Below are 25,463 nucleotides of genomic sequence, written 5' to 3'. Positions count from 1 at the left end.
ATGTAAAAAAATAAGAAAATTGTAGAAATTGGCTGGGTTAAGCCATTTGTGGCTGTAGTAACTATGACGACCAGCTAGATTGTTGTCTGTATTCCTCCTGACTGTTTGTAATGTTTGTTCGTTGTTTACATGTGGTTTTCTCTGTATTGTATATTTTGAATTGCTTTAAAGATGCACTATGCAAAAATCACCCCCCCAAAAATTATAAAAAAATTATTATAGTTTGGCTTATTTTCAGTTTGTGACAAAACAAGCAAATTTAGTGCAGGAAATCATTGTACCATCCAAACCGCTATTTTCCATAATCAAAAATATTGTATTTTCAGGTGTTTGAAGCTGATGTACAAAAACGCAAAAAAATAAACATAAGAAAGGAAAGCATAGAAATAGCTCACATAGAACAGATCGACCGCTTCTTAGACTTGCTTTCAATGAGAATTACATATCTATAACACATTTCTATGTGAATTTGGTCGAGTCACCCCAAAAAAGTTATATCAGAGATTTATTTGCTCATTGTTCTATCTGCGGTTACATATTAGATGCTGGTTCCTGATCTTTTGAAAACGTAAATTGAAAAGTCACCTGAAACTTGACAGGAACGGGAGCAGTAAAGGAATGCAGGGCTGAGGCAGATGGCTCGTAGTGAGGACCACTGGCTACTACTCTGAACTGTGTGTGGTGAGCTTTCTGGTGCCCAGAGCTGCTGAGGTATCGCCCAAGTGGGTCACTGTGAAGGAGAAGTTCAGCAGTTACATGACTCAGGCTGGTTCCCAGTGTATCCCTCTACATGACTCAGACTGGTTCCCAGTGTATCCCTCTACATGACTCAGACTGGTTCCCAGTGTATTCCTCTACATGACTCAGACTGGTTCCCAGTGTATCCCTCTACATGACTCAGACTGGTTCCCAGTGTAACGCTCTACATGACTCAGACTGGTTCCCAGTGTATCCCTCTACATGACTCATGCTGGTTCCCAGTGTATTCCTCTACATGACTCAGGCTGGTTCCCAGTGTATCCCTCTACATGACTCAGGCTGGTTCCCAGTGTATCCCTCTACATGACTCAGACTGGTTCCCAGTGTATCCCTCTACATGACTCAGACTGGTTCCCAGTGTATCCCTCTACATGACTCAGACTGGTTCCCAGTGTATCCCTCTACATGACTCAGACTGGTTCCCAGTGTATCCCTCTACATGACTCAGACTGGTTCCCAGTGTATCCCTCTACATGACTCAGGCTGGTTCCCAGTGTATCCCTCTACATGACTCAGACTGGTTCCCAGTGTATCCCTCTACATGACTCAGACTGGTTCCCAGTGTATCCCTCTACATGACTCAGGCTGGTTCCCAGTGTATTCCTCTACATGACTCAGACTGGTTCCCAGTGTATCCCTCTACATGACTCAGACTGGTTCCCAGTGTATTCCTCTACATGACTCAGGCTGGTTCCCAGTGTATCCCTCTACATGACTCAGACTGGTTCCCAGTGTATTCCTCTACATGACTCAGGCTGGTTCCCAGTGTATCCCTCTACATGACTCAGACTGGTTCCCAGTGTATCCCTCTACATGACTCAGGCTGGTTCCCAGTGTATCCCTCTACATGACTCAGACTGGTTCCCAGTGTATTCCTCTACATGACTCAGGCTGGTTCCCAGTGTATCCCTCTACATGACTCAGACTGGTTCCCAGTGTGACCCTCTACATGACTCAGACTGGTTCCCAGTGTATCCCTCTACATGACTCAGACTGGTTCCCAGTGTATCCCTCTGCATGACTCAGACTGGTTCCCAGTGTATCCCTCTACATGACTCAGACTGGTTCCCAGTGTATTCCTCTACATGACTCAGACTGGTTCCCAGTGTATCCCTCTACATGACTCATCAACAATCTCCCTGACCACCTTCTTCTGATCAAGCCATGAACTGTCCCTCCATCTTTGGAGGATGAATGCACTCAAAGACTTGGCCTCTATTGGTTGAGCTAGACAACTATAGGCTACTCATGATGTATTAGTAACCAGTCAAAACTGTTCGCTGCTCTGGCACCCCAATGGTGGAACAAGCTCCCTCACGACCCCAGGACAGCGGAGTCAATCACCACCTTCCGGAGACACCTGAAACCCCACCTCTTTAAGGAATACCTGGGATAGGATTAAGTAATCCTTCTAACCCCCCCCCCCCCCCTTCCCCCCCTTAAAAGATTTAGATGCACTATTGTAAAGTGGTTGTTCCACTGGATATCATAAGGTGAGTGCACCAATTTGTAAGTCGCTCTGGATAATAGCGTCTGCTAAATGACTTAAATGTAATGTAAATGTAAATGTATTATTGGTTACCAAGACAACGAAAGGCTACTCATGATGTATTGGTTACCTAGACAACAATAGGTTACTCATGATGTATTGGTTGTTTTTTTTGTTGCTTTTGATGGCTTTGAGATTATTATGAAAAGCGCTATATACATTTAATAAATTAGAATGATTATTATAATATTGCAACTAAAATAAATATATTAGCCGTAACGTTATGTACGCACTGACGTTTAAATTACGCAGGTTACGTTATGACGTTTAAATTACGCAGGTTACGTTGTGTCGAGCGTGGTGGAATGAGAATGCGCCTCAACCAATGAAAACGTGTGGTGACCGCCCCGTTCCTACGGCGTCCAGGATAATTAAATATAAAACCTGTGTCTCATTCCCCTTTTTCCTCCTCGTTTATAGCATCTGTTGAATGTTCAGCTAGTCTTCCCGAGTTGAACCGACACCGAAGCTGTGCAGCTCTTCTAGCCAAGCGGTTTCCATTTACCTCAGTCATGGCTAGTTACCATAAACCCGACGAGAAGACCCTGCAGGGGCTGAGAGACATCGCTAACAAGCTGCGGATCAACTCCGTCAAGGCAACATGCGCCTCCAACTCCGGGTGAGTGGTTTCTTTTTTAAAACCACTTTATAAAGGTTGGAGTTAATGTATCTTGTTAGTTAACATGATACATTGAACTGCGTGGACGTGCTGTATTTCATATGGGCTGGTTATCTTTGGTTTAGTTAGTTAGTTAAACCAAGTACACGACGTTTCCTTTTTACAGGTGTAATTCAGGGTTGCCAGTGTTTGAAGGAAGTTTGGTGTTGAGGTTGGTATTACCTCTACATAGACGAGGGAATGAAATAAAACCACAGGTCAGCTATATTCGGGATGCTTTGAACATTTTAAATAAACTTAACATTTGACGACTTTGTTAGTACTTTTTTTTTTTTACATTCTTCAAAATGTTTGAGGTTTGACATTTTATTCAGACAGTAATGAGACGGGGAGAAACGGTCGGTAGAAGGGATTTATCCCTGTTCTCAGGTGTAACGTTTTGTGACACGTGATGGGACCAAGACACTTTTACAATTTAGTCATTTAGTAGACGCTCTTATCCAGAGCGACTTACAGTAGTGAATGCATACATTTCATTTCCTTTCTCCGTACTGCCCCCCCCGTGGGAATCGAACCCACAACCCTGGCGTTGCAAACACCATGCTCTACCAACTGAGCCATGCACATGAAACTATATTTAATGGCTGTGTGTAACCAGAACACAAGTTCAGTCTCCTTGTCCATACACTGCTTTCAAGGTAAGGACACAAACACATTGTAATTTGTAAAGTGTTCGATGTTACCTAGCTAAAGTAGCTGGCTAATATTGCTAGCTAGACATCCTGCGTAAAACTGGTATCGTTTTAAATGACCGTACATTTTTATGGATGCACCATCCAGCCTTGCTTTTGGTTAACTTTGATTAGATAGAATCTGGGTATATTCATTCATTCCAATGTTTCGCGTTTTTCAATTGTCCCTCCCGGTTCGCATCCGTTAAACAGAATCAGATGAATTGAATACCCCACTGGCATCATGACCATGTGGAATATCTTTTTCTTTTTAAACATTTTAGCAAAGGTAAAACATCACATGGACTTATGTGGTGGCCTTGTGTCTTTGATTTAAAGATTGAGTCCCACCATGCGTCCAGACAGCATCCTAGTAAAAATACTGACTAAAGAATGAGTGTTTGGTGGGGAGGAGGGTTAGAAATGAGCTTCTGTCCCACATTAACTGTTTGTTCTCTCTTCAAGCTTGGAATCTGCTGAGTCATGGACTTCTGCTCTAGCTACCTGCAGCGCAGGGGTATTGATGTAAATAAATGTAAATTGGGCTCCTCTCTCATTGCAGAGAAGTATTTAAGCCGAGTCGAACTACACTTTTTCTCACCGTTATTGCCACAGTACAGAAGTGGTTCATTCTCAACATGACATTCTGAATGTGTTTGTCACTGTGTGGAGAAAGAAGGGGGGACACTGTGGTTTTATGTGCCTGAAATTACAACCTAATCACTATTTAGGCTAGTGCAATACATTTTGACCAGACATTTCTTTTAAAATTGCATATATATATATATATGCCATTTGTTACATATAATCTACATTCTGTTAGTGTGTGGGTAAGGGACAGTACTGAAAGGTTACAAAATAAGTTGTCCCCATCGGTAAGTTTGTCAACCCCAGAGCAGTTCTAGCCGGTCTGTCTGCCATCGTGATGCCAACTCCTTGTCACTATGGAGTTGGTATGAGCTCAGACAGATCTGGGACCAGGCGAAAGCAACTCCACTGTTGCTAAGAATTAAATGTAGTTCTCAAAAAATGCAGATTCCTTTTTGAATTCATGAGACAGTATCTTTCCAGGCCAGATTTTATTGTATATGTTTTGTAATGCTTACAACATTAGGTAGAGAGAACCTCACCCGTGGCTTAGATAAGGGCCGGTCTTTCAATTAAACAATGTGGGTGGAGACAGAATGTTTATTTGGCTTGTTTTCACTTCGTAAGATGACCCTAATGAGGAAATGATCATTTTCAGGTATGAAGGACCAAACCTGTTGATAATCACTTCCTGGTCTGTCAGAGATGCCCAGTTGTCCACATCAACAGTATCCAGCCCTGATTCTGCACTAGTTCAGTTTCCTAGTTGTGTTTATTTTTTTAGATAACGTAAGCTGCCTTTGGCTTAAATGAACACCACGTTGGGTATTAATGGGTTAAATCGGTCTAGTCTACTTCCCAAATATAGGCATAGATTAGGAGGAGAGTTTTTTTCCATTAGGCCTAGGCTACTATTCATTAAATCATTGATTTTTTAATTTTTTTTTGTTACTGACTACTACAATACATAGCTATGTTATTATATTGTATGCTTAATTATCTTGCACCGTTTCAGTTTATGGGTAAATCTATTTGAGTTAAATCAAGTTCATTTTATTTTTGGACAGCATCCCCTGTGGTTTAAACACAACTGTCCATACATGCTTGCCCATGGAAGAAGTGGTTATTGAACCTGAATGCCAAAACATTACGGCGCTTGAAGTTGATCCATTTTGCAAACCATGAGACGTCCATGTCTTCACCACTGGAGAAGAGAAACTGTTGCGTTTTTGTCATGTTTTAAAAGCTTAAAATCACTTAACAGAAAAAAGAGATCTCACTTAAACTTGTTTTTACACGTTTAATCTCCCTTAAAGGTGGAAACTTAAAAAAAAAAAAAATGTTTTCTGTTATAAGATGGGGTATTTCCTGGTGTCACTTTCTCCCTGTTTTCAGTAATAAACGTCACCTAGCCAATGAAGACCACCTCAGAGCAGGCTGAACCTGCCCAGCTCCTTTATCCTGAACAACGGGGAGAAACCAGAAATATGGCCTGTGTGGCTCCTCTTCAGTTCAGACTGATAACTTCCTTCTGACTGGCTGTGATTGCACACCTCATGTACTGTCCAGAAAAGGGAACCAGTTTGAAGTATGGTGAAGACTAACCTGTTATTGCTAAATACAAAAAAATAAAAAATGTTTTGTCACTTCCTGGTATTCAGACAGTTGCCCACAATGAAATCCAATAACCTTCATGGTTTATCAGGTTTAGGCTTTTCTTAGAGAAATGAAGAGTAGCCTGTTTATTTTTTTAGAAGTCGGCATATAGGTGGACCTGGGGTGCGTTCAGTTATCAATGTTTCTAGAGATTTGTGCGGAATGACACGTTTCCCCCCCCAAAACGGAGCTCACTGTTCTTCAACAACCTTTTTTGAGGTGCGTTTTCCTCCCGTGTGGTGGGTCAATATAAGGATGATTATCTGAACTGGTAGAACTCGTCCAGCGCACCTTATGGGCCGCCATAATAACGCCTCAACTGGCTGTTTCTGTACCGTTTCCGTTCTATTAAACATTGTACACCGTTCTGTCGTATTGAACGCAACCCCGGTCTGCCACTCATGGTGTTTTATTGCTCCTCTTCTACACAGATGTAAGAATGCTTTGTCTTTTATTTGAAACACATTTTATAGGATGTTTTTGCTGAATCAAAACTGCTTTTACAGAAACTAGTGTTTATTTTATTTAAAAAAAAAAAATGTATAATTTTAAATATTTCCCCAAATGCTTCAGCTGTTTGTATTTAGTGGTAACTCTGACTAAACTGTTCTGTTTTCAGCAGGTGTCTGATACTGGAATATCACCTTGTGGGTTAAATGGTCCTTTGCCATTCTGTTGTCGTTTTTTAATGGTGAAGAATGCAGTGACTGTTTGAATGATAATGTGTTAACACTACTAACAGCTCGTCCCAAATGGCATCCTATTCATACAGAACCCTAGGGGCCCTGGTCGAAAGTAGTGCACTCTAAAGACTATGGCCATTTGGGACGCAGCCTTACACGTTCCACTGAATGACCCCATAGGGACTGGAGTGTTGACATGTTCAGGTTATCAGGAAGTAGATATGCTATTGGTCAACGACGCATGAGATTACAGGAAGTGGCGATACTATTAGTCAATGCATGGCTTTTTTTAAAACGACCAGATTTTGTAATTCTTAACCACCACTGTCCTCCTGCAAATAACTGTTACCACGCTGCTTGGCTTCACTGTGGAGAGACTGTCCTGCTGAGTCATAAGTCTCTCCTGGGTATGAGGCCTCTGTCTCCCTCATGAAGTCCAGGGCTTTGCTGCTTGTGATCAGTGTTGTCTTCACTGGGAAAATATCCAGTGAGCAACAAGTGTTTGGGACAGTGACATTTTGTTTTGTCTCTGTACACCAGCGCTTTAGATTAGAAAAGGCGTGCAGACTGTCAGATTTAATTTCAGGATATTTTCATCCAAATCGGGTGAACCGTTTGGACTTTTTGCACTTAGTCCCCATTTTATGGAACCAAAAGTATTGGGACAAATTCACTTGTGTAGTAAAGTATTTGGTCCCGTTTTGTGGATGTTTCAGATGTATTTTTGTGCCCAAATTTCAAGTACTTTGAAAGTTAATTCAAGTGCAGTCATTAAAACCATCAAGCGCTATGATGAAACTGGCTCTCATGAGGACCGCCACAGGAAAGGAAGACCCAGAGTTACCTCTGCTGCAGAGGATAAGTTCATTAGTTAACTAACTGCACCTCAGATTACAGCCCAAAATAAATGCTTCAGAGTTGAAGACACATTCTCCACAGAGGAACTCTGGAGCTCTGTCAGAGTGACCATCGGGTTCTTGGTCACCTCCCTGACCAAGGCCCTTCTCCCCCGATTGCTCAATTTGGCCAGACGGCCAGCTCTAGGAAGAGTCTTGGTGGTTCCAAACTTCTTCCATTTCAGAATGATGGAGGCCACTGTGTTCTTGGGGATCTTCAATGCTGCAATAAAATGTGGTTCCCTTCCCCAGATCTGACCCTCGACACAATCCTGTCTCGGAGCTCTACGGACAATTCCTTCCACCTCATGGCTTGGTTTTTGCTCTGACATGCCCTGTCAACTGTGGGACATTATATAGACAGGTGTGTGCCTTTCCAAATCATGTCCAATCAATTGAATTTACCACATGTGGACTCCAATCAAGATGTAGAAACATCAAGGATGATCAATGAAAACAGGAAGCACCTGAGCTCAATTTAGTCTCCTAGCAAAGGGTCTGAATACTGATGGAAAGGCATTTCCATGTTTAAATTTGTACAACTTCTAAACCTGTTCGCTTTGTCATTGAGGGATTATGTGTAGATTGAGGACATTTTCTATTTAATCCATTTTAGAATAAGGCTGTAACGTAACAATGTTGAAAAAGTCAAGGGGTCTGAATACTTTGCGACTGTGCATGCAACTCTAACGAGTGGTTTGGGTTGCCATTACAGCTGGTTGTGATGTCATGTTTCACTAACAGACTGCCCCCTCTCTCCCCCTCTCTCTCTCCCCCTCTCTCTCTCCCCCTCTCTCTCTCCCCCTCTCTCTCTCTCCCCCCCTCTCTCTCTCCCCCTCTCTCTCTCCCCCTCTCTCTCTCTCTCCCTCTCTCCAGTCACCCCACCACATGTTGCAGTGCAGCAGAGCTCATGTCCGTGCTGTCTCTTCCACACGATGCGGTACAAAGCTGCTGACCCACGTAACCAGTGTAATGACCGCTTCGTGCTGTCTAACCTGCCCGCCCGCGCTCTTCCATACACACTTACACCCACGTAACCAGTGTAATGACCGCTTCGTGCTGTCTAAGGTGATCCCGCCCGCCCGCGCTCTTCCATACACACTTACACCCACGTAACCAGTGTAATGACCGCTCGTGCTGTCTAAGGTGATCCCGCCCCGCCCGCGCTCTTCCATACACACTTACATGCCTTCCCCAACCCACACACACACTCGCACACTTTACACACACGATTCACCTGTCAAGGCTTCTCTTCCATTTGCACTACATTTTCCCATGCTCTCCTCTGCGTCGTTTACGGTGTTCTGATTGGCTGCTGCGTTCCTCCAGGGTCACGCTGCACCAATCCTGTACGCTGCCTGGGCGGAGGCGGGCTTTGTGAAGGAGGCTGACCTGGTCAACCTGAGGAAGCTGGACTCTGACCTGGAGGGTCACCCCACACCTGTAAGTAACCCCTGACCCCAATGTACTGAAGAGCTGATAAACGGGAATCGGACTACCTTGTGTTTTTCCTGTAGTTGCAAAAAAAAATGTTTTGAAATGTTTTCATTGGCGACGCCTTAATGCACTTTGTCCAGCTCAGGTTTGACTAACCGACGACTGTTCTACAGAAACTGGAGTTTGTTGACGTGGCAACGGGTTCTCTGGGACAGGGGCTGGGGGCTGCCTGCGGGATGGCTTACACCGGGAAACACTTCGACAAGTCCAGGTACACACACACACACACACACACACATCCTCCAAAACCTTGGACATTATCCCTCAAAGCACCTGTCACCCAGCTGTGATGTTCTCAGAAGGTTAAGGGGTACCCACAGAGGGTGTTGACTTTGTCAAATCAAATGTATTTCTATAGCCCTTCTTACATCAGCTGATATTCTCAAAGTGCTGTACAGAAACCCAGCCTAAAACCCCAAACAGCAAGCAATGCAGGTGTAGAAGCACGGTGGCTAGGAAAAACTCCCTAGGAAAAACTCCCTAGAAAGGCCAAAAACCTAGGAAGAAACCTAGAGAGGAACCAGGCTATGAGGGGTGGCCAGTCCTCTTCTGGCTGTGCCGGGTGGAGATTATAACAGAACATGGCCAAGATGTTCAAATGTTCATAAATGACCAGCAGGGTCAAATAATAATAATCCCAGTGGTTGTAGAGGGTTCAACAGGTCAGCACCTCAGGAGTAAATGTCAGTTGGCTTTTCATAGCTGATCATTCAGAGTATCTCTACCGCTCCTGCTGTCTCTAGAGTTGAAAACAGCAGGTCTGGGACAGGTAGCACGTCTGGTGAACAGGTCAGGGTTCCAGGAGGTCTGGGACAGCAGGTAGCACGTCCGGTGAACAGGTCAGGGTTCCAGGAGGTCTGGGACAGCAGGTAGCACGTCCGGTGAACAGGTCAGGGTAAAAGAGCATTGTGTACTCTTTCTGAACAGACAGTTATTCTCTCTGGCTTTGGTAAATGTATTTGGATTAATCAAGGGGGTTCTGCGTCTCGTCCAGTACCCTTCGTACGGCTATGACTCTATAAGGAGATAAATGAATTGTAACGCTGGAACAAGGAGTTGTAGGTTCATGTCAATCAGAGCAGGGAGGGATCACAGAAGATGAATCTAGTTCTGTCAGAGGTACAGTCTTCTCTCAGCCATGGCCACGTCTTGGTCTCAAACATTAAGTTACAATGTAATGCAAACCATAAGCCAACCTGAATCAGCTCTTAGAATATCAGGCCCGGGTTGAAAATCTACTTTTATCGGATCTGGCCAAATAATAGGTCGACCGGAAACCAAACATTCAAAACAGAGGTGCAGGAATGAAGACTTTTAATGACTGGTACCATCTTGAACATCATTTGAGTGACAATCTGTTTCCGAATATGTAAAAAAAAAAAAAGTAATTTCTGTATCCCCCTAGTTACCGTGTGTACTGCATGCTGGGTGACGGGGAGTGTTCGGAGGGGGCTGTCTGGGAAGCCATGGCCTTTGGTTCCCACTACAACCTGGATAACCTGGTGGCTATTATCGACGCGAACCGCCTGGGACAGAGTGAAGCTGCTCCTCTCAAACACGACATGGACGTATACCGCAAACGCTGCGAAGCATTTGGGTCTGTGTCCTCTCTTGTCCCCTCTTGTCTTGTCCCCTCTTGTCTTGTCCCCTCTTGTCTTGTCCCCTCTTCCATACTGCCCAGTCTCTAATTCTTTAACTGTGCAGGTGGAACACGTATGTGGTGGATGGTCATGATGTTGAGGAGCTGTGTAAAGCGTTGTGGCAGGCCCAGCAGGTGAAGGGAAAACCCACCATGATCCTGGCCAAGACCTTCAAGGGTAGAGGACTCAAAGGTATGGGAGGGGCCTGGGGGAGCAAGGGGAGGGGCCTGGGGAGGCATCCTGATTGGCACAGTGGTCTGTGCCAATCAGGATGTGTGACAGGAGGTGTGACAACAGACCCGGGTTCGATCCTTGGCTGTGACTGGGAGACCCATGAGGCGGTGCACAATTCGGTCCAGCTTCGTCTGGGTTAGGGGAGGGTTTGGCAGGCCGAGATTTCCTTGTCCCGTCGCGCTCTAGCGACTCCTGTGGCGGGCCGGGCGCAGTACACGCTGACACGGTCTCCAGATGTAAACTGTTTCCTCCGACACATTGGTGCGTCTGGCTTCCGGGTTAAGTGGTCATTGTGTCAAGGAGTGGTGTGTTTGTTTTAGAGGAAGCACCGCTTTTTTGTTAAGATTTTTCCCTTTGTTTTATTTAAACTCTGCATTGTTGGTTAATAAGGGCTTTTAATTGAGCATTTTAAGGTAATGTCTACACCTGTTATTCTGTGTTCTGACATTTATTTCATTAAGTCTGTCGATTCTTCTCCAGGCATTGAGGACATGGAGTACTGGCATGGTAAACCCATGCCTAAGGACCGGGCCGAGGAGGCGATTAAAGACTTGGAGGCTCTGATTCAGAACCCCAACAAGACCATCTGCCCCGAGCTTCCTAAAGAAGATACCGCCCCCGCTGACCTTTCACCTATCAGCCTGCCCTCCCCGCCTAACTACAAGATTGGGGATAAGGTGAACACCCATCTCCCCCGTAGAGAGGGGCCCCCCATCTCCCCCGTAGAGAGGGGCCCCCGGTTAGTTAACCCCTCTCTCCTCTCTCTCTCTCTCTCCCTAGGTGGCTACTCGTAAGGCGTATGGCGTGGCCCTGGCTAAACTGGGTCAGTCCAGTCAGAGGGTGGTCGCTCTGGACGCTGACATGAAGAACTCGACCTTCTCTGAGATGTTTCACAAGGCCTTCCCTGAACGCTTCGTGGAGTGCTTCATCGCTGAACAAAACATGGTGAGATGGAGGGGAGAGGGAGACTGGGGGAGAAGAAGGGGAGAGAGGTAGAACATGACTGGGGAGAGAGGTAGAACATACTGGGGGAGAGAGAAACTGGGGAGAGAGGTAGAACATACTGGGGGAGAGAGGTAGAACATACTGGGGGAGAGAGGTAGAACATACTGGGGAGAGAGGTAGAACATACTGGGGGGGAGAGAGGTAGAACATACTGGGGGAGAGAGGAGAAACACTGGGGGAGAGAGGTAGAACATACTGGGGGGAGGGGGGATGGGGAGAGAGGTGGGGGAGAGAGGTAGAACATACTGGGGGGGGAAACTGGGGAGAGAGGAGACAAGGGGAGAGAGGTAGAACATGGACTGGGGGAGAGAGGTAGAACATGGGACTGGGGGGGAGAGAGGTAGAACATGGGGACTGGGGAGAGAGGTAGAACATGGGGACTGGGGAGAGAGGTAGAACATGGGGGATGGATGAAGGGGAGAGAGGTAGAACATGGGGGGATGGATGAAGGGGAGAGAGGTAGAACATGGGGGGATGGATGAAGGGGAGAGAGGTAGAACATGGGGGGATGGATGAAGGGGAGAGGTAGAACATGAGGGGATGGATGGATGGAGGGAGGGAGGGAGGGAGGGACGGAGAGAGGAAGAAAATCGATCCTGATTTGCTATCCCCTCACAATGATTATCCAATTGGAAATCTTATTGTTTTTTTCCCTCCACAGAACACATTGGTATCAGTTGCTAAGCAACCGTTTGTCCAGATGAAACCAGTCTGTCTAAAGTAGCTAGTTGACTTCAAAGTAAATACATACAACCACAAAACCGCTTAGTTTTAAACCTAAAAATACAACATGCTTCTTTTTTTTTTAACTGTTATAATTCTAAATTTGAGGCTCCACATCTTGTCAAGGACAATATTGTCATTTCCATTGAGCAACCCTGCTGTAAATCCAGCTGAAAAACCCAGACTCTTCGGCAAGGAGTTGAATGTTCGCTGAAGAGACTGGTAACGTAGTAAGACTGAAGCCATCTTTCAGTCCAGGAGTAGCCATAACCTAGTCTGTCCTGTTACCTCAGACCTCTACTACCACATATCTACAATACATTTAGTGTGTTACCTCAGACCACTACCACATATCTACAATACATTTAGTGTGTTACCTCAGACCACTACCACATATCTACAATACATTTAGTGTGTTACCTCAGACCTCTACTACCACATATCTACAATACATTTAGTGTGTTACCTCAGACCTCTACTACCACATATCTACAATACATTTAGTGTGTTACCTCAGACCTCTACTACCTCATATCTACAATACATTTAGTGTGTTACCTCAGACCACTACTACCACATATCTACAATACATTTAGTGTGTTACCTCAGACCATCTACTTGTACCACATATCTACAATACATTTAGTGTGTTACCTCAGACCACTACTACCACATATCTACAATACATTTAGTGTGTTACCTCAGACCACTACTACCACATATCTACAATACATTTAGTGTGTTACCTCAGACCACATATCTACAATACATTTAGTGTGTTACCTCAGACCACATATCTACAATACATTTAGTGTGTTACCTCAGACCTCTACTACCTCATATCTACAATACATTTAGTGTGTTACCTCAGACCACATATCTACAATACATTTAGTGTGTTACCTCAGACCTCTACTACCTCATATCTACAATACATTTAGTGTGTTACCTCAGACCACATATCTACAATACATTTAGTGTGTTACCTCAGACCTCTACTACCACATATCTACAATACATTTAGTGTGTTACCTCAGACCACATATCTACAATACATTTAGTGTGTTACCTCAGACCTCTACTACCTCATATCTACAATACATTTAGTGTGTTACCTCAGACCTCTACTACCTCATATCTACAATACATTTAGTGTGTTACCTCAGACCACATATCTACAATACATTTAGTGTGTTACCTCAGACCACATATCTACAATACATTTAGTGTGTTACCTCAGACCACTACTACCACATATCTACAATACATTTAGTGTGTTACCTCAGACCACATATCTACAATACATTTAGTGTGTTACCTCAGACCTCTACTACCTCATATCTACAATACATTTAGTGTGTTACCTCAGACCACATATCTACAATACATTTAGTGTGTTACCTCAGACCACTACTACCACATATCTACAATACATTTAGTGTGTTACCTCAGACCACATATCTACAATACATTTAGTGTGTTACCTCAGACCTCTACTACCTCATATCTACAATACATTTAGTGTGTTACCTCAGACCACATATCTACAATACATTTAGTGTGTTACCTCAGACCTCTACTACCACATATCTACAATACATTTAGTGTGTTACCTCAGACCTCTACTACCTCATATCTACAATACATTTAGTGTGTTACCTCAGACCACATATCTACAATACATTTAGTGTGTTACCTCAGACCACATATCTAAAATACATTTAGTGTGTTACCTCAGACCTCTACTACCTCATATCTACAATACATTTAGTGTGTTACCTCAGACCACTACTACCTCATATCTACAATACATTTAGTGTGTTACCTCAGACCACTACTACCTCATATCTACAATACATTTAGTGTGTTACCTCAGACCAATCTACTGTGTTACCTACATATCTACAATACATTTAGTGTGTTACCTCAGACCACTACTACCTCATATCTACAATACATTTAGTGTGTTACCTCAGACCTCTACTACCTCATATCTACAATACATTTAGTGTGTTACCTCAGACCACATATCTACAATACATTTAGTGTGTTACCTCAGACCACATATCTACAATACATTTAGTGTGTTACCTCAGACCACTACTACCACATATCTACAATACATTTAATGTGTTACCTCAGACCACTACTACCTCATATCTACAATACATTTAGTGTGTTACCTCAGACCACTACTCTCACATCCATCCATATAATTGTTTAGGTGAGCGTGGCGATTGGCTGTGCCACGAGAGACCGCACAGTGGCGTTTGCCAGCACCTTCGCTGCCTTCCTGTCCAGGGCCTACGACCACATCAGAATGGCCGCTGTCTCGGAGTCTAACATCAACTTGGCTGGTTCTCACTGCGGCGTCTCCATCGGTCAGTACTGTGTGTCTGTCGATCTCTGCGTCTCAAATCTCACCTGTCCCGCCTTTCCCTCCAACAATCAAACTTCCCTTTCCTTTGACCAATCACACTGTACTTCCTGGCCCCAGGTGAGGATGGCCCCTCCCAGATGGCGTTGGAGGACATTGCTATGTTCCGCGCTATCCCAACATGCACTGTGTTCTACCCCAGCGACGGCGTCTCTGCTGAGAGGTCTGTGGAGTTGGCTGCTAACACCAAGGTAAGAACCACACACCTATTCAACGTAGGGAATTATGGGGGAGTTATCCCCAACCTGGACTCGGACCGGGTCCAGCGACTGTCAACCCAACACTGTAGTCAATAACACCAACAGATCCACACCACATTTATTTATTTATTTCACCTTTATTTAACCAGGTAGGCAAGTTGAGAACAAGTTCTCATTTACAATTGTGACCTGGGCAAGATAAAGCAAAGTGGTTCGACACAAACAACAACACAGTTACACATGGAGTAAAACAAACATACAGTAGAAAAATAAGTCTATATACAATGTGAGCTTTAATAGTTTGTTGCCCGTACCAACTGAAGTTGTTAAGAGACGTGACTTTGTGCAGCTGATTTTTAATATCAAGTACCAGAATATACAGGAATATATTCATCAGCCTTCATTATAGCCTCTACATACAGTACACACTGTAGATAAAACACCACTATAAAAAATCCATGGGAAATATACATGGGAACTAATAAACCTGGACTGCCTCTTTGTGTCTGTCTATATATGTTTCAGGGAATCTGTTTCATTCGCATCACCAGACCAGAACTGAAAGTGATCTACGACCCCGACGAGAAGTTCGAGGTGGGCGTGGCCAAGGTGGTACGTCAGTCGGACAGCGACAAGGTGACGGTGATTGGAGCTGGAGTGACACTGCATGAAGCCCTGGCTGCTGCTGACCAGCTGGCCAGCGAGGGTAAGAGCTCCTCCTGGTGGCCTGGCAGGGAATTACACCACAAACGGTGTCCAGGGCCTTTATTCATAGGCTGTTTACACAGGTGGGACTAATCTGATCTTTTTGTCCCAATTTGGACTTTTGACAGTAATTGGGCTTCCTGACATTGTGTCTCAAGAGTAGGACTGCTGACCCAGGGTCAGGTCTCCCTGGTCCATGTACCCCCTGTATATAGCCTCCACATTGACTCTGGACCGGTACCCCCTGTATATAGCCTCCACATTGACTCTGTACCGGTACCTCCTGTATATAGCCTCCACATTGACTCTGTACCGGTACCCCCTGTATATAGCCTCCACATTGACTCTGTACCGGTACCCCCTGTATATAGCCTCCACATTGACTCTGTACCGGTACCCCCTGTATATAGCCTCCACATTGACTGTACCGTAATACCCTGTATATAGCCTCCACATTGACTCTGTACCGGTACCCCCTGTATATAGCCTCCACATTGACTCTGTACCGGTACCCCCCTGTATATAGCCTCCACATTGACCTGTACCGGTAATCCCCTGTATATAGCCTCCACATTGACTCTGTACCGGTACCCCCTGTATATAGCCTCCACATTGACTCTGTACCGGTACCCCCTGTATATAGCCTCCACATTGACTCTGTACCGGTACCCCCTGTATATAGCCTCCACATTGACTCTGTACCGGTACCCCCTGTATATAGCCTCCACATTGACTCTGTACCGGTACCCCCTGTATATAGCCTCCACATTGACTCTGTACCGGTACCCCCTGTATATAGCCTCCACATTGACTCTGTACCGAGTAAACCCTGTATATAGCCTCCACATTGACTCTGTACCGGTACCCCCCTGTATATAGCCTCCACATTGACTCTGGACCGGTAACCCCCTGTATATAGCCTCCACATTGACTCTGGACCGGTACCCCCCTGTATATAGCCTCCACATTGACTCTGGACCGGTACCCCCCTGTATATAGCCTCCACATTGACTCTGGACCGGTACCCCCCTGTATATAGCCTCCACATTGACTCTGGACCGGTACCCCCCCTGTATATAGCCTCCACATTGACTCTGGACCGGTACCCCCCTGTATATAGCCTCCACATTGACTCTGGACCGGTACCCCCCTGTATATAGCCTCCACATTGACTCTGGACCGGTACCCCCCTGTATATAGCCTCCACATTGACTCTGGACCGGTACCCCCCTGTATATAGCCTCCACATTGACTCTGGACCGGTACCCCCCTGTATATAGCCTCCACATTGACTCTGGACCGGTACCCCCCCTGTATATAGCCTCCACATTGACTCTGGACCGGTACCCCCCTGTATATAGCCTCCACATTGACTCTGGACCGGTACCCCCCTGTATATAGCCTCCACATTGACTCTGGACCGGTACCCCCCTGTATATAGCCTCCACATTGACTCTGGACCGGTACCCCCCTGTATATAGCCTCCACATTGACTCTGGACCGGTACCCCCTGTATATAGCCTCCACATTGACTCTGGACCGGTACCCCCCTGTATATAGCCTCCACATTGACTCTGGACCGGTACCCCCCTGTATATAGCCTCCACATTGACTCTGGACCGGTACCCCCCTGTATATAGCCTCCACATTGACTCTGGACCGGTACCCCCCTGTATATAGCCTCCACATTGACTCTGGACCGGTACCCCCTGTATATAGCCTCCACATTGACTCTGGACCGGTACCCCCCTGTATATAGCCTCCACATTGACTCTGGACCGGTACCCCCCTGTATATAGCCTCCGACATTGACTCTGGACCGGTACCCCCTGTATATAGCCTCCACATTGACTCTGGACCGGTACCCCCTGTATATAGCCTCCACATTGACTCTGTACCGTAATACCCTGTATATAGCCTCTGTACTGGTTCCCTCACAGCTCGAATTGCTGCCAAAGATGTGACTTGGGGGTGTGAATTTTTATGTAAATTTCATTTCATTTTCAACAAAGTGGCAAAAATGTCTACAAACCTGTTCACTTTGTCATTTGAGGTATTGAGTGTAGATGGATGAGAATTTATTCCATTTAAAATTCAGACTTTAACCACAAAATGTGGCTTAAGTCCAGAGGTATGAGTACTTCCTGTAGGAACTGTATCAAATGGATATAGATAGGCCCTATGGTTTTAATAATGAAATCCTATAATGTAATGCCATTTGATCGAGACTGTGCTCATTGGCGTGTGTGTGTAGGAGTGAACATCCGTGTGATTGACCCGTTCACCATCAAGCCCCTGGATGCTGCCACCATCGTGTCGAGCGCCCGCATCACCGGAGGGAGAATCATCACCGTCGAGGACCACTACAGAGAGGGTGGGTGGTGAACTGTTTCAGCTAACCGTTCTTATCCGGTGTTTAACCCTTTGGTGGTGGGGGGGGGGGGTTCCCCTAACCCTGGGGGGGTGGTGTGCAACGTCTTACCTGTGTCTTTCTGTCCAGGGGGTCTCGGGGAGGCGGTGCTGTCTGCAGTAGGGGAGGAGCCTGGTATCGTAGTGACCCGCCTGGCGGTGAACCGGATCCCACGGAGTGGAAAACCTCAGGAGTTACTGGACCTGTACGGCATCAGCGCCAAACACATCGTCGACTCCGTGCGCCAGACCTTCGCCAACTGAGACGGTGGTCGTCTCATCGTTTGTCTCCCAAAATGGCACCCTATATTCCCTACGTAGTGCACTACTTTTGACCAGGTTTCCTATTTGGGCTAGTGCACTAGATTGGGAATAGGGTGCCATTTGGGGGACGTCTCTTTCCCTTAAGTCTGTACACATTTACCAACTTCATGTTCTCTGTCTCTCTGTCTCTGTGTCTCTCTGTCTCTCTGTCTCTCTGTCTCTCTGTGTCTCTGTGTCTCTGTGTCTCTGTGTCTCTGTGTCTCTGTGTCTCTGTGTCTCTGTGTCTCTGTGTCTCTCTGTCTCTCTGTCTCTCTGTCTCTCTGTCTCTGTGTCTCTGTGTCTCTGTGTCTCTCTCTGTCTCTCTCTGTCTCTGTGTCTCTGTGTCTCTCTCTGTCTCTCTCTGTCTCTCTCTGTCTCTCTCTGTCTCTCTCTGTCTCTCTCTGTCTCTCTCTGTCTCTCTCTGTCTCTCTCTGTCTCTCTCTGTCTCTCTCTGTCTCTCTCTCTGTGTCTCTCTCTGTCTCTCTCTGTCTCAAACCCCCTACTTCCCTCCCATCTACCACTAGTGTTAAACAGAACAGGGCTGTCTAGCGCCCCTTGTGGCTGGAAGGCAGAGTGCAGCTCTGTCCTGCTGTACTGTATAGTGTTGCAGCAGCAGAGCCAATAGGCCAGCTCTCAGCGGGGAGGGATAAGTGGATGGTAATATGCAGTAATGTTTCTAGATAAACTCTTTACCCACCTTAATGCATCCTCCTTCTAATCAACCGTCTAATTTAGTTTTCTGCTAAACTGTAATGGAGCAATAAGGCCTGAAGGGGTTTATGATATATGGCCGATATACCACGGATAAGGGCGGTTCTTAGGCACGACATATTGCAGAGTGTACAGCCTGGATACAGCCCTTAGCTGTGGTATATTGGTCATATATCATAACCCCTGAGGTCTTACTGCTGTTTATTAATGTAACAGTAAAATGACATGTTTGATCATAGCTGTGGTATATTGGTCTGGTTCCACGGCTTTCAGGGCTCGACCACCTGCTTTCTAGTCCCCCTTGATGTTAGTGATGTAGCTGACTGACGGTTACTGTAGGGGGTCAGTCCCATATGGCGTACCGTTCACGATCTAGGGAAGTGGATCTGGGGCCCATCTTGGGTATAGGAGGAGGTTTGTTTTGAGCTTGTGGTGTTCTCTGCTCGTCCAGACGATGCTGAACTCTCTGTTTCAAATGAAACTAAATGTGTTTCTGTTCACATCTTTCTGTTTCTCGGTTGGTCTCTTTTACATTCCAGCTGCTAACAGTCATCTTCATCTCGTTCCATGTGTTCTAATGGTTCTGCATTCCATGTGTTCTAATGGTTCTGCATTCCACGTGTTCTAATGGTTCTGCATTCCATGTGTTCTAATGGTTCTGCATTCCATGTGTTCTAATGGTTCTGCATTCCATGTGTTCTAATGGTTCTGCATTCCATGTGTTCTAATGGTTCTGCATTCCATGTGTTCTAATGGTTCTGCGTTCCATGTGTTCTAATGGTTCTGCGTTCCATGTGTTCTAATGGTTCTGCGTTCCACGTGTTCTAATGGTTCTGCGTTCCACGTGTTCTAATGGTTCTGCGTTCCACGTGTTCTAATGGTTCTGCGTTCCACGTGTTCTAATGGTTCCGCCTGCTTGATAATGAACCTCTCCGTAGCGCTGTTAGACACCATGCCAGCTCCACCAGGAACTGAATGGTTCATAGCCTTAATTAGCAGTGAAACTGATGCAGGAAATTTACATTCAATGGACCTGAGTTCTATGTAATGACTTGTTGTAAACGTTAAACTGCTATATGACCTACTGTGTTCTTCTAGGCTGGTTGTGGTGATGACCTGGCTCGTGTTGCTTTCTGGGTATTATCTGACCTCTCGTATCTCTGCACAGTCATGTCTGATGCTGCCAGTCAATGGTTGGTTGGTTTGCGTTGCCATGGTAATGCTAAAATAATAAACTACAACTTGACCCAATGTTACTTGTTTGGAATCTTCTTAATTCTTAAAAAAAAATTATATATAGCTGGACCAACGTCACATTTTCCCCTATAAAGCCCTGCAGGCCAGTCAGAACCAAGTGGAACTGGTAAACAGTAAAGGTTTTATATCTGGCCACCAGAATACATTTTACCTTGTGAAGACACCAATACACTGGATTGCAGTTTGGGTTTAGGCTACTTTACAGGTGCAATGTTTTTCCTGTAAAAAGTATTGGAGAAAGAGTAGCAATTACAATGTCACCCAGCTAATTTGCACAATTTGCTTCACGTTGACGCTCACGTTAATTTCCCTGGCGGTTAGCAGCAAACGTTACACACCAACTCTGTTCTGACATCTCTTCATGAACTCATATCCCCACAGATGCATGTCTTTTCTTCCCAGCGCTGACTGTGCCGACAGGATTTCCTTATGAACTAACTCACTAAAATCTTTGGGAGTTGTTGCGTCTGTTGGGTCTGTGTAGAAGTTAGTCTAAGCCGTTCGAAGTCTCCAGGAGGCAATCTGAAGTATGAGAAGGTACATGGGCACCTTTGCATTTACAAATTTTTTTTAAAGTAATTGCCTTTGTTTTACTATCAAGCGGGATTACATTTTAGGTAAAAGACGGGGCCTAGTGGAAGTCTACGCCCCTTTCACAGTTTGCTGCCTCAAATTTTAATCTAAAGGATTTCTAATTTTTGTCCTACAGATCTCGATTTTTAAGCTCCACATTTTCAATGTAAAAGTTAAATAGCTTTAAAAAATAAAATAAAAAAATTTATTTAGAAAAATTTAAGCTGTCTTGATTGTCCAGATGCAGATATAGTATTAACTGAGGATGGTATCCACAACATTGTAGTGACTCTGTAATGACAGAGAGGGGAGGAGAATAGTACACTACATGGTCAAAAGTATGTGGACACTGCAATACAGATGACCTGGAACATACCCTGTCTCTACACCCAGACGTGGACACTGCAATACAGATGCCCTGGAACATACCCTGTCTACACCCAGACAGCAGTATGTGGACACCCCTTCGAATTAGAGGATTCAGCTATACCTGAGCACAAAGCCATGCAATCTCCATAGACAAACATTAACAGTAGAACGGCCCCTACTGAAGAGCTCAGTGACATTCAACGTGGCACCGTTACAGGATGCCACCTTTCCAGCAAGTAAGTTTGTCAAATTTCTGCTCTGCTAGAGCTGCCCCCGGTCAACTGTAAGTGCTGTTTATTGTGAAGTGGAAACATCTAGGAGCAACGACGACTCTCAGAACGGGACCACATCGCCCTTAATTACCTGTCCTCGGTTGCAACACTCGATTCCAAACTGCCTCTGGAAGCAACGTCAGCACAACTATTAGTCGGAATGGGTTTCCGTGGCCGAGCAGCCGCACACAAGCCTAAGATCACCATGCGCAACGCCAAGCGTCGGCTGGAGTGGTGTAAAGCTCGCCGCCATTGGACTCTGGAGCAGTGGAAATGTGTTCTCTGGAGTGATGTGAATCACGCTTCACCATCTGGCAGTCTGATGGATGAATCTGGATTTGGCAGATGACAGGAGGGCACTATGCATTTGGGCAGGTAGTGTAAAGTTTGGTGGAGGAGGAATAATGGTCTGGGGCTGTTTTTCATGGTTCAGGGCCCTTAGTTCCAGGGAAGGGAAATCTTAACGCTACAGCATACAATGACGACAGATGATTCTGTGCTTCCAACTTTGTGGCAACAGGTTGGGAGAAAGCCCAACCCGGCCACAAAGCGAGGTCCATACAGAAATGTTTTTTTGAGATCTGTGTGGAAGAGCCCTGACCTCAACCCCATCGAACACCTTCGAGATGAATTGGAACGCCGACTGCGAGCCAGGCCTAATCGCCCAACATCACTAATGCTCTTGTGGCTGAATGGAAAGCCTTCCCAGAAGAGTGGAGGCTGTTATAGCAACAAAGGGGGGGACCAACTCCATATTAATGCCCATGATTTTGGAATGAGATGTTGGCCGAGCAGGTGTCCACATACTTTTGGTCATGTAGTGTACTTCTTCACACCCCAGAGTTAGTACAAGCATATCGCTACAATAACATCTGCTAATTATGTGTATGGACCAATAACATCTGTTAAATATGGACCAATAACATCTGTTAAATATGGACCAATAACATCTGCTAAATATGGACCAATAACATCTGCTAAATATGGACCAATAACATCTGTTAAATTATGGACCAATAACATCTGTTAAATATGGACCAATAACATCTGTTAAATATGGACCAATAACATCTGTTAAATATGGACCAATAACATCTGTTAAATATGGACCAATAACATCTGTTAAATATGGACCAATAACATCTGTTAAATGTGCAAAATATGGACCAATAACATCTGTTAAATGTGTATGGACCAATAACATCTGTTAAATGTGTATGGACCAATAACATCTGTTAAATGTGTATGGACCAATAACATCTGTTAAATGTGTATGGACCAATAACATCTGTTAAATGTGTATGGACCAATAACATCTGTTAAATGTGTATGGACCAATAACATCTGTTAAATGTGTATGGACCAATAACATCTGTTAAATGTGTATGGACCAATAACATCTGTTAAATGTGTATGGACCAATAACATCTGTTAAATGTGTATGGACCAATCACATCTGTTAAATGTGTATGGACCAATCACATCTGTTAAATATGTGACCAATGGCAACAATTCCAGCTGTAATTAATTTAGAATAATAGTCAACCAACACAAAAAGTGCTGAAGCTCAGTAAATTTGGTTTGGAATCGAGCAATATACAAATATATAATATATATTCAAACCTGAGACTGGATTCCTTTAAGAAGGATGAGTAGAAACGGTCCAATCGGAGCAGAGCAGGAAGGAACCATTTGGTTATCAACATTGATCCTAATGAAGACAGTTGTACAGTTTTTACCCAATCAACCACACCAGCACATCTCCTATAGAAAAATGTAACGAGCACAAAATCAGCCAGACACAAAGCCTATTCAATGTTAAAATTATAACTTTATTCCCCCCCCCATACAAATGTTCATTTGATAACAGACACATTTTGGCTCCCAAAATTTCATCTTGTAAAGCATAGAGTTTTAAATTCCAAAGTTGAGAAACAACCGATTTCTCTTCATAATGTATTTACAAACACGTTATCACATCTGGTATCAAACTATAACGACACACTCACCAAATACATTAGGCTGGTTTCCAGCTCCTTGTATAAAGAGTCACATTTTGGAGTTGGATTGTTGTTTATCAAAGTCTGAATATGGCACCCTATTCCGTAGCCTGATCAGGCCAACTGAAGTGCACTAGATAGGGAGTAGGGTCCCATTTGGTCCTCTTCAGTGGTGTTGATGTTTATTGTTTACGACCCAGAACAGGAAGGAATATAAAACTGTACAAGTAGAATAACAACAGTTATAAAACTGGTTGTTTCGATCCTGGATGCTGATTGGACCCCATTCCCTTTTAAAAAAAAAAAAAAAAAAGTGTACTACTTTCAACCCATGGCACATAAGGACTCTGGTCAAAAAGTAGTGCACTAGATAGAGAATAGGTTGCCATCAGGACACCCAGAGTCAGGAAACAAATCAGTGTTTAGTTTCATCGGGACTTCAAATCCTCTCGGATAAGTATTTTTATTTTTTTTAAAAGAGGAAGTTTATCAAAAATTGTCACTCTCATGCAAATGTTTCAAATGTCATGTTTCCTTCTAACACACACACACACACACACACACACACACACACACACACACACACAGAGCTGCAACATCCCCAACAGCACCCTATCCCCTACATAGTGCACTACTTTTGACTAGGGCCCATAGGACTCTAGTCAAAAGTAGTGCCATATATATATATATATATATATAGGGGATAGGGTGCGTTTCTGCTCTGATTGTAGTCTTTTAAGGAATCAGACGTTCATAAACACACGACCAGACGATGTAAAAAAGCACACGCATGCAGAAAACCTTTCAGGAAAAATACAGGCAACACAACACTCACTGACAGGAAGACTGAACGGACGCGTTCCAGGCTGACTATGTTTCAGACGCCAGATTTCATGTTAATGCAATGCATCGACTGCAATATAGTTGACCTGGAACTGTGTCCTGTAGTTTCAGAAGCGATCATGAGGCAGTTATACTGCCTCAGACCACACGATAAGGGCAGAACACTGAATGCTGCCTCAGACCACACGATAAGGGCAGAACACTGAATGCTGCCTCAGACCACACGATAAGGGCAGAACACTGAATGCTGCCTCAGACCACACGATAAGGGCAGAACACTGAATACTGCCTCAGACCACACGATAAGGGCAGAACACTGAATGCTGCCTCAGACCACACGATAAGGGCAGAACACTGAATGCTGCCTCAGACCACACGATAAGGGCAGAACACTGAATGCTGCCTCAGACCACACGATAAGGGCAGAACACTGAATACTGCCTCAGACCACACGATAAGGGCAGAACACTGAATGCTGCCTCAGACCACACGATAAGGGCAGAACACTGAATGCTGCCTCAGACCACACGATAAGGGCAGAACACTGAATGCTGCCTCAGACCACACGATAAGGGCAGAACACTGAATGCTGCCTCAGACCACACGATAAGGGCAGAACACTGAATGCTGCCTCAGACCACACGATAAGGGCAGAACACTGAATGCTGCCTCAGACCACACGATAAGGGCAGAACACTGAATGCTGCCTCAGACCACACGATAAGGGCAGAACACTGAATGCTGCCTCAGACCACACGATAAGGGCAGAACACTGAATGCTGCCTCAGACCACACGATAAGGGC

General features: G+C 44.8%; 1 protein-coding gene across 1 annotated transcript; it reads left to right on the top strand.

Moving 5' to 3' along the window:
• The first annotated feature begins 2,674 nt into the window (after positions 1 to 2,674).
• On the top strand, positions 2,675 to 20,596 carry LOC100380727 (transketolase). Its single transcript, XM_045696558.1, is given in 14 exon segments — positions 2,675 to 2,927; positions 8,358 to 8,403; positions 8,405 to 8,474; positions 8,809 to 8,924; positions 9,092 to 9,189; positions 10,384 to 10,575; positions 10,683 to 10,810; positions 11,333 to 11,529; positions 11,633 to 11,797; positions 14,805 to 14,961; positions 15,078 to 15,208; positions 15,743 to 15,923; positions 18,177 to 18,296; positions 18,423 to 20,596. Coding segments are annotated over 14 exon segments (1,881 nt in total). The 5' UTR covers positions 2,675 to 2,820; the 3' UTR covers positions 18,596 to 20,596.
• Positions 20,597 to 25,463: the final 4,867 nt, after the last annotated feature.

Source organism: Salmo salar, chromosome ssa15 (genome assembly GCF_905237065.1).
Source record: "Salmo salar chromosome ssa15, Ssal_v3.1, whole genome shotgun sequence".
Taxonomy (NCBI): domain Eukaryota; kingdom Metazoa; phylum Chordata; class Actinopteri; order Salmoniformes; family Salmonidae; genus Salmo; species Salmo salar.
This window is presented reverse-complemented; position numbering and strand designations above follow the sequence as displayed.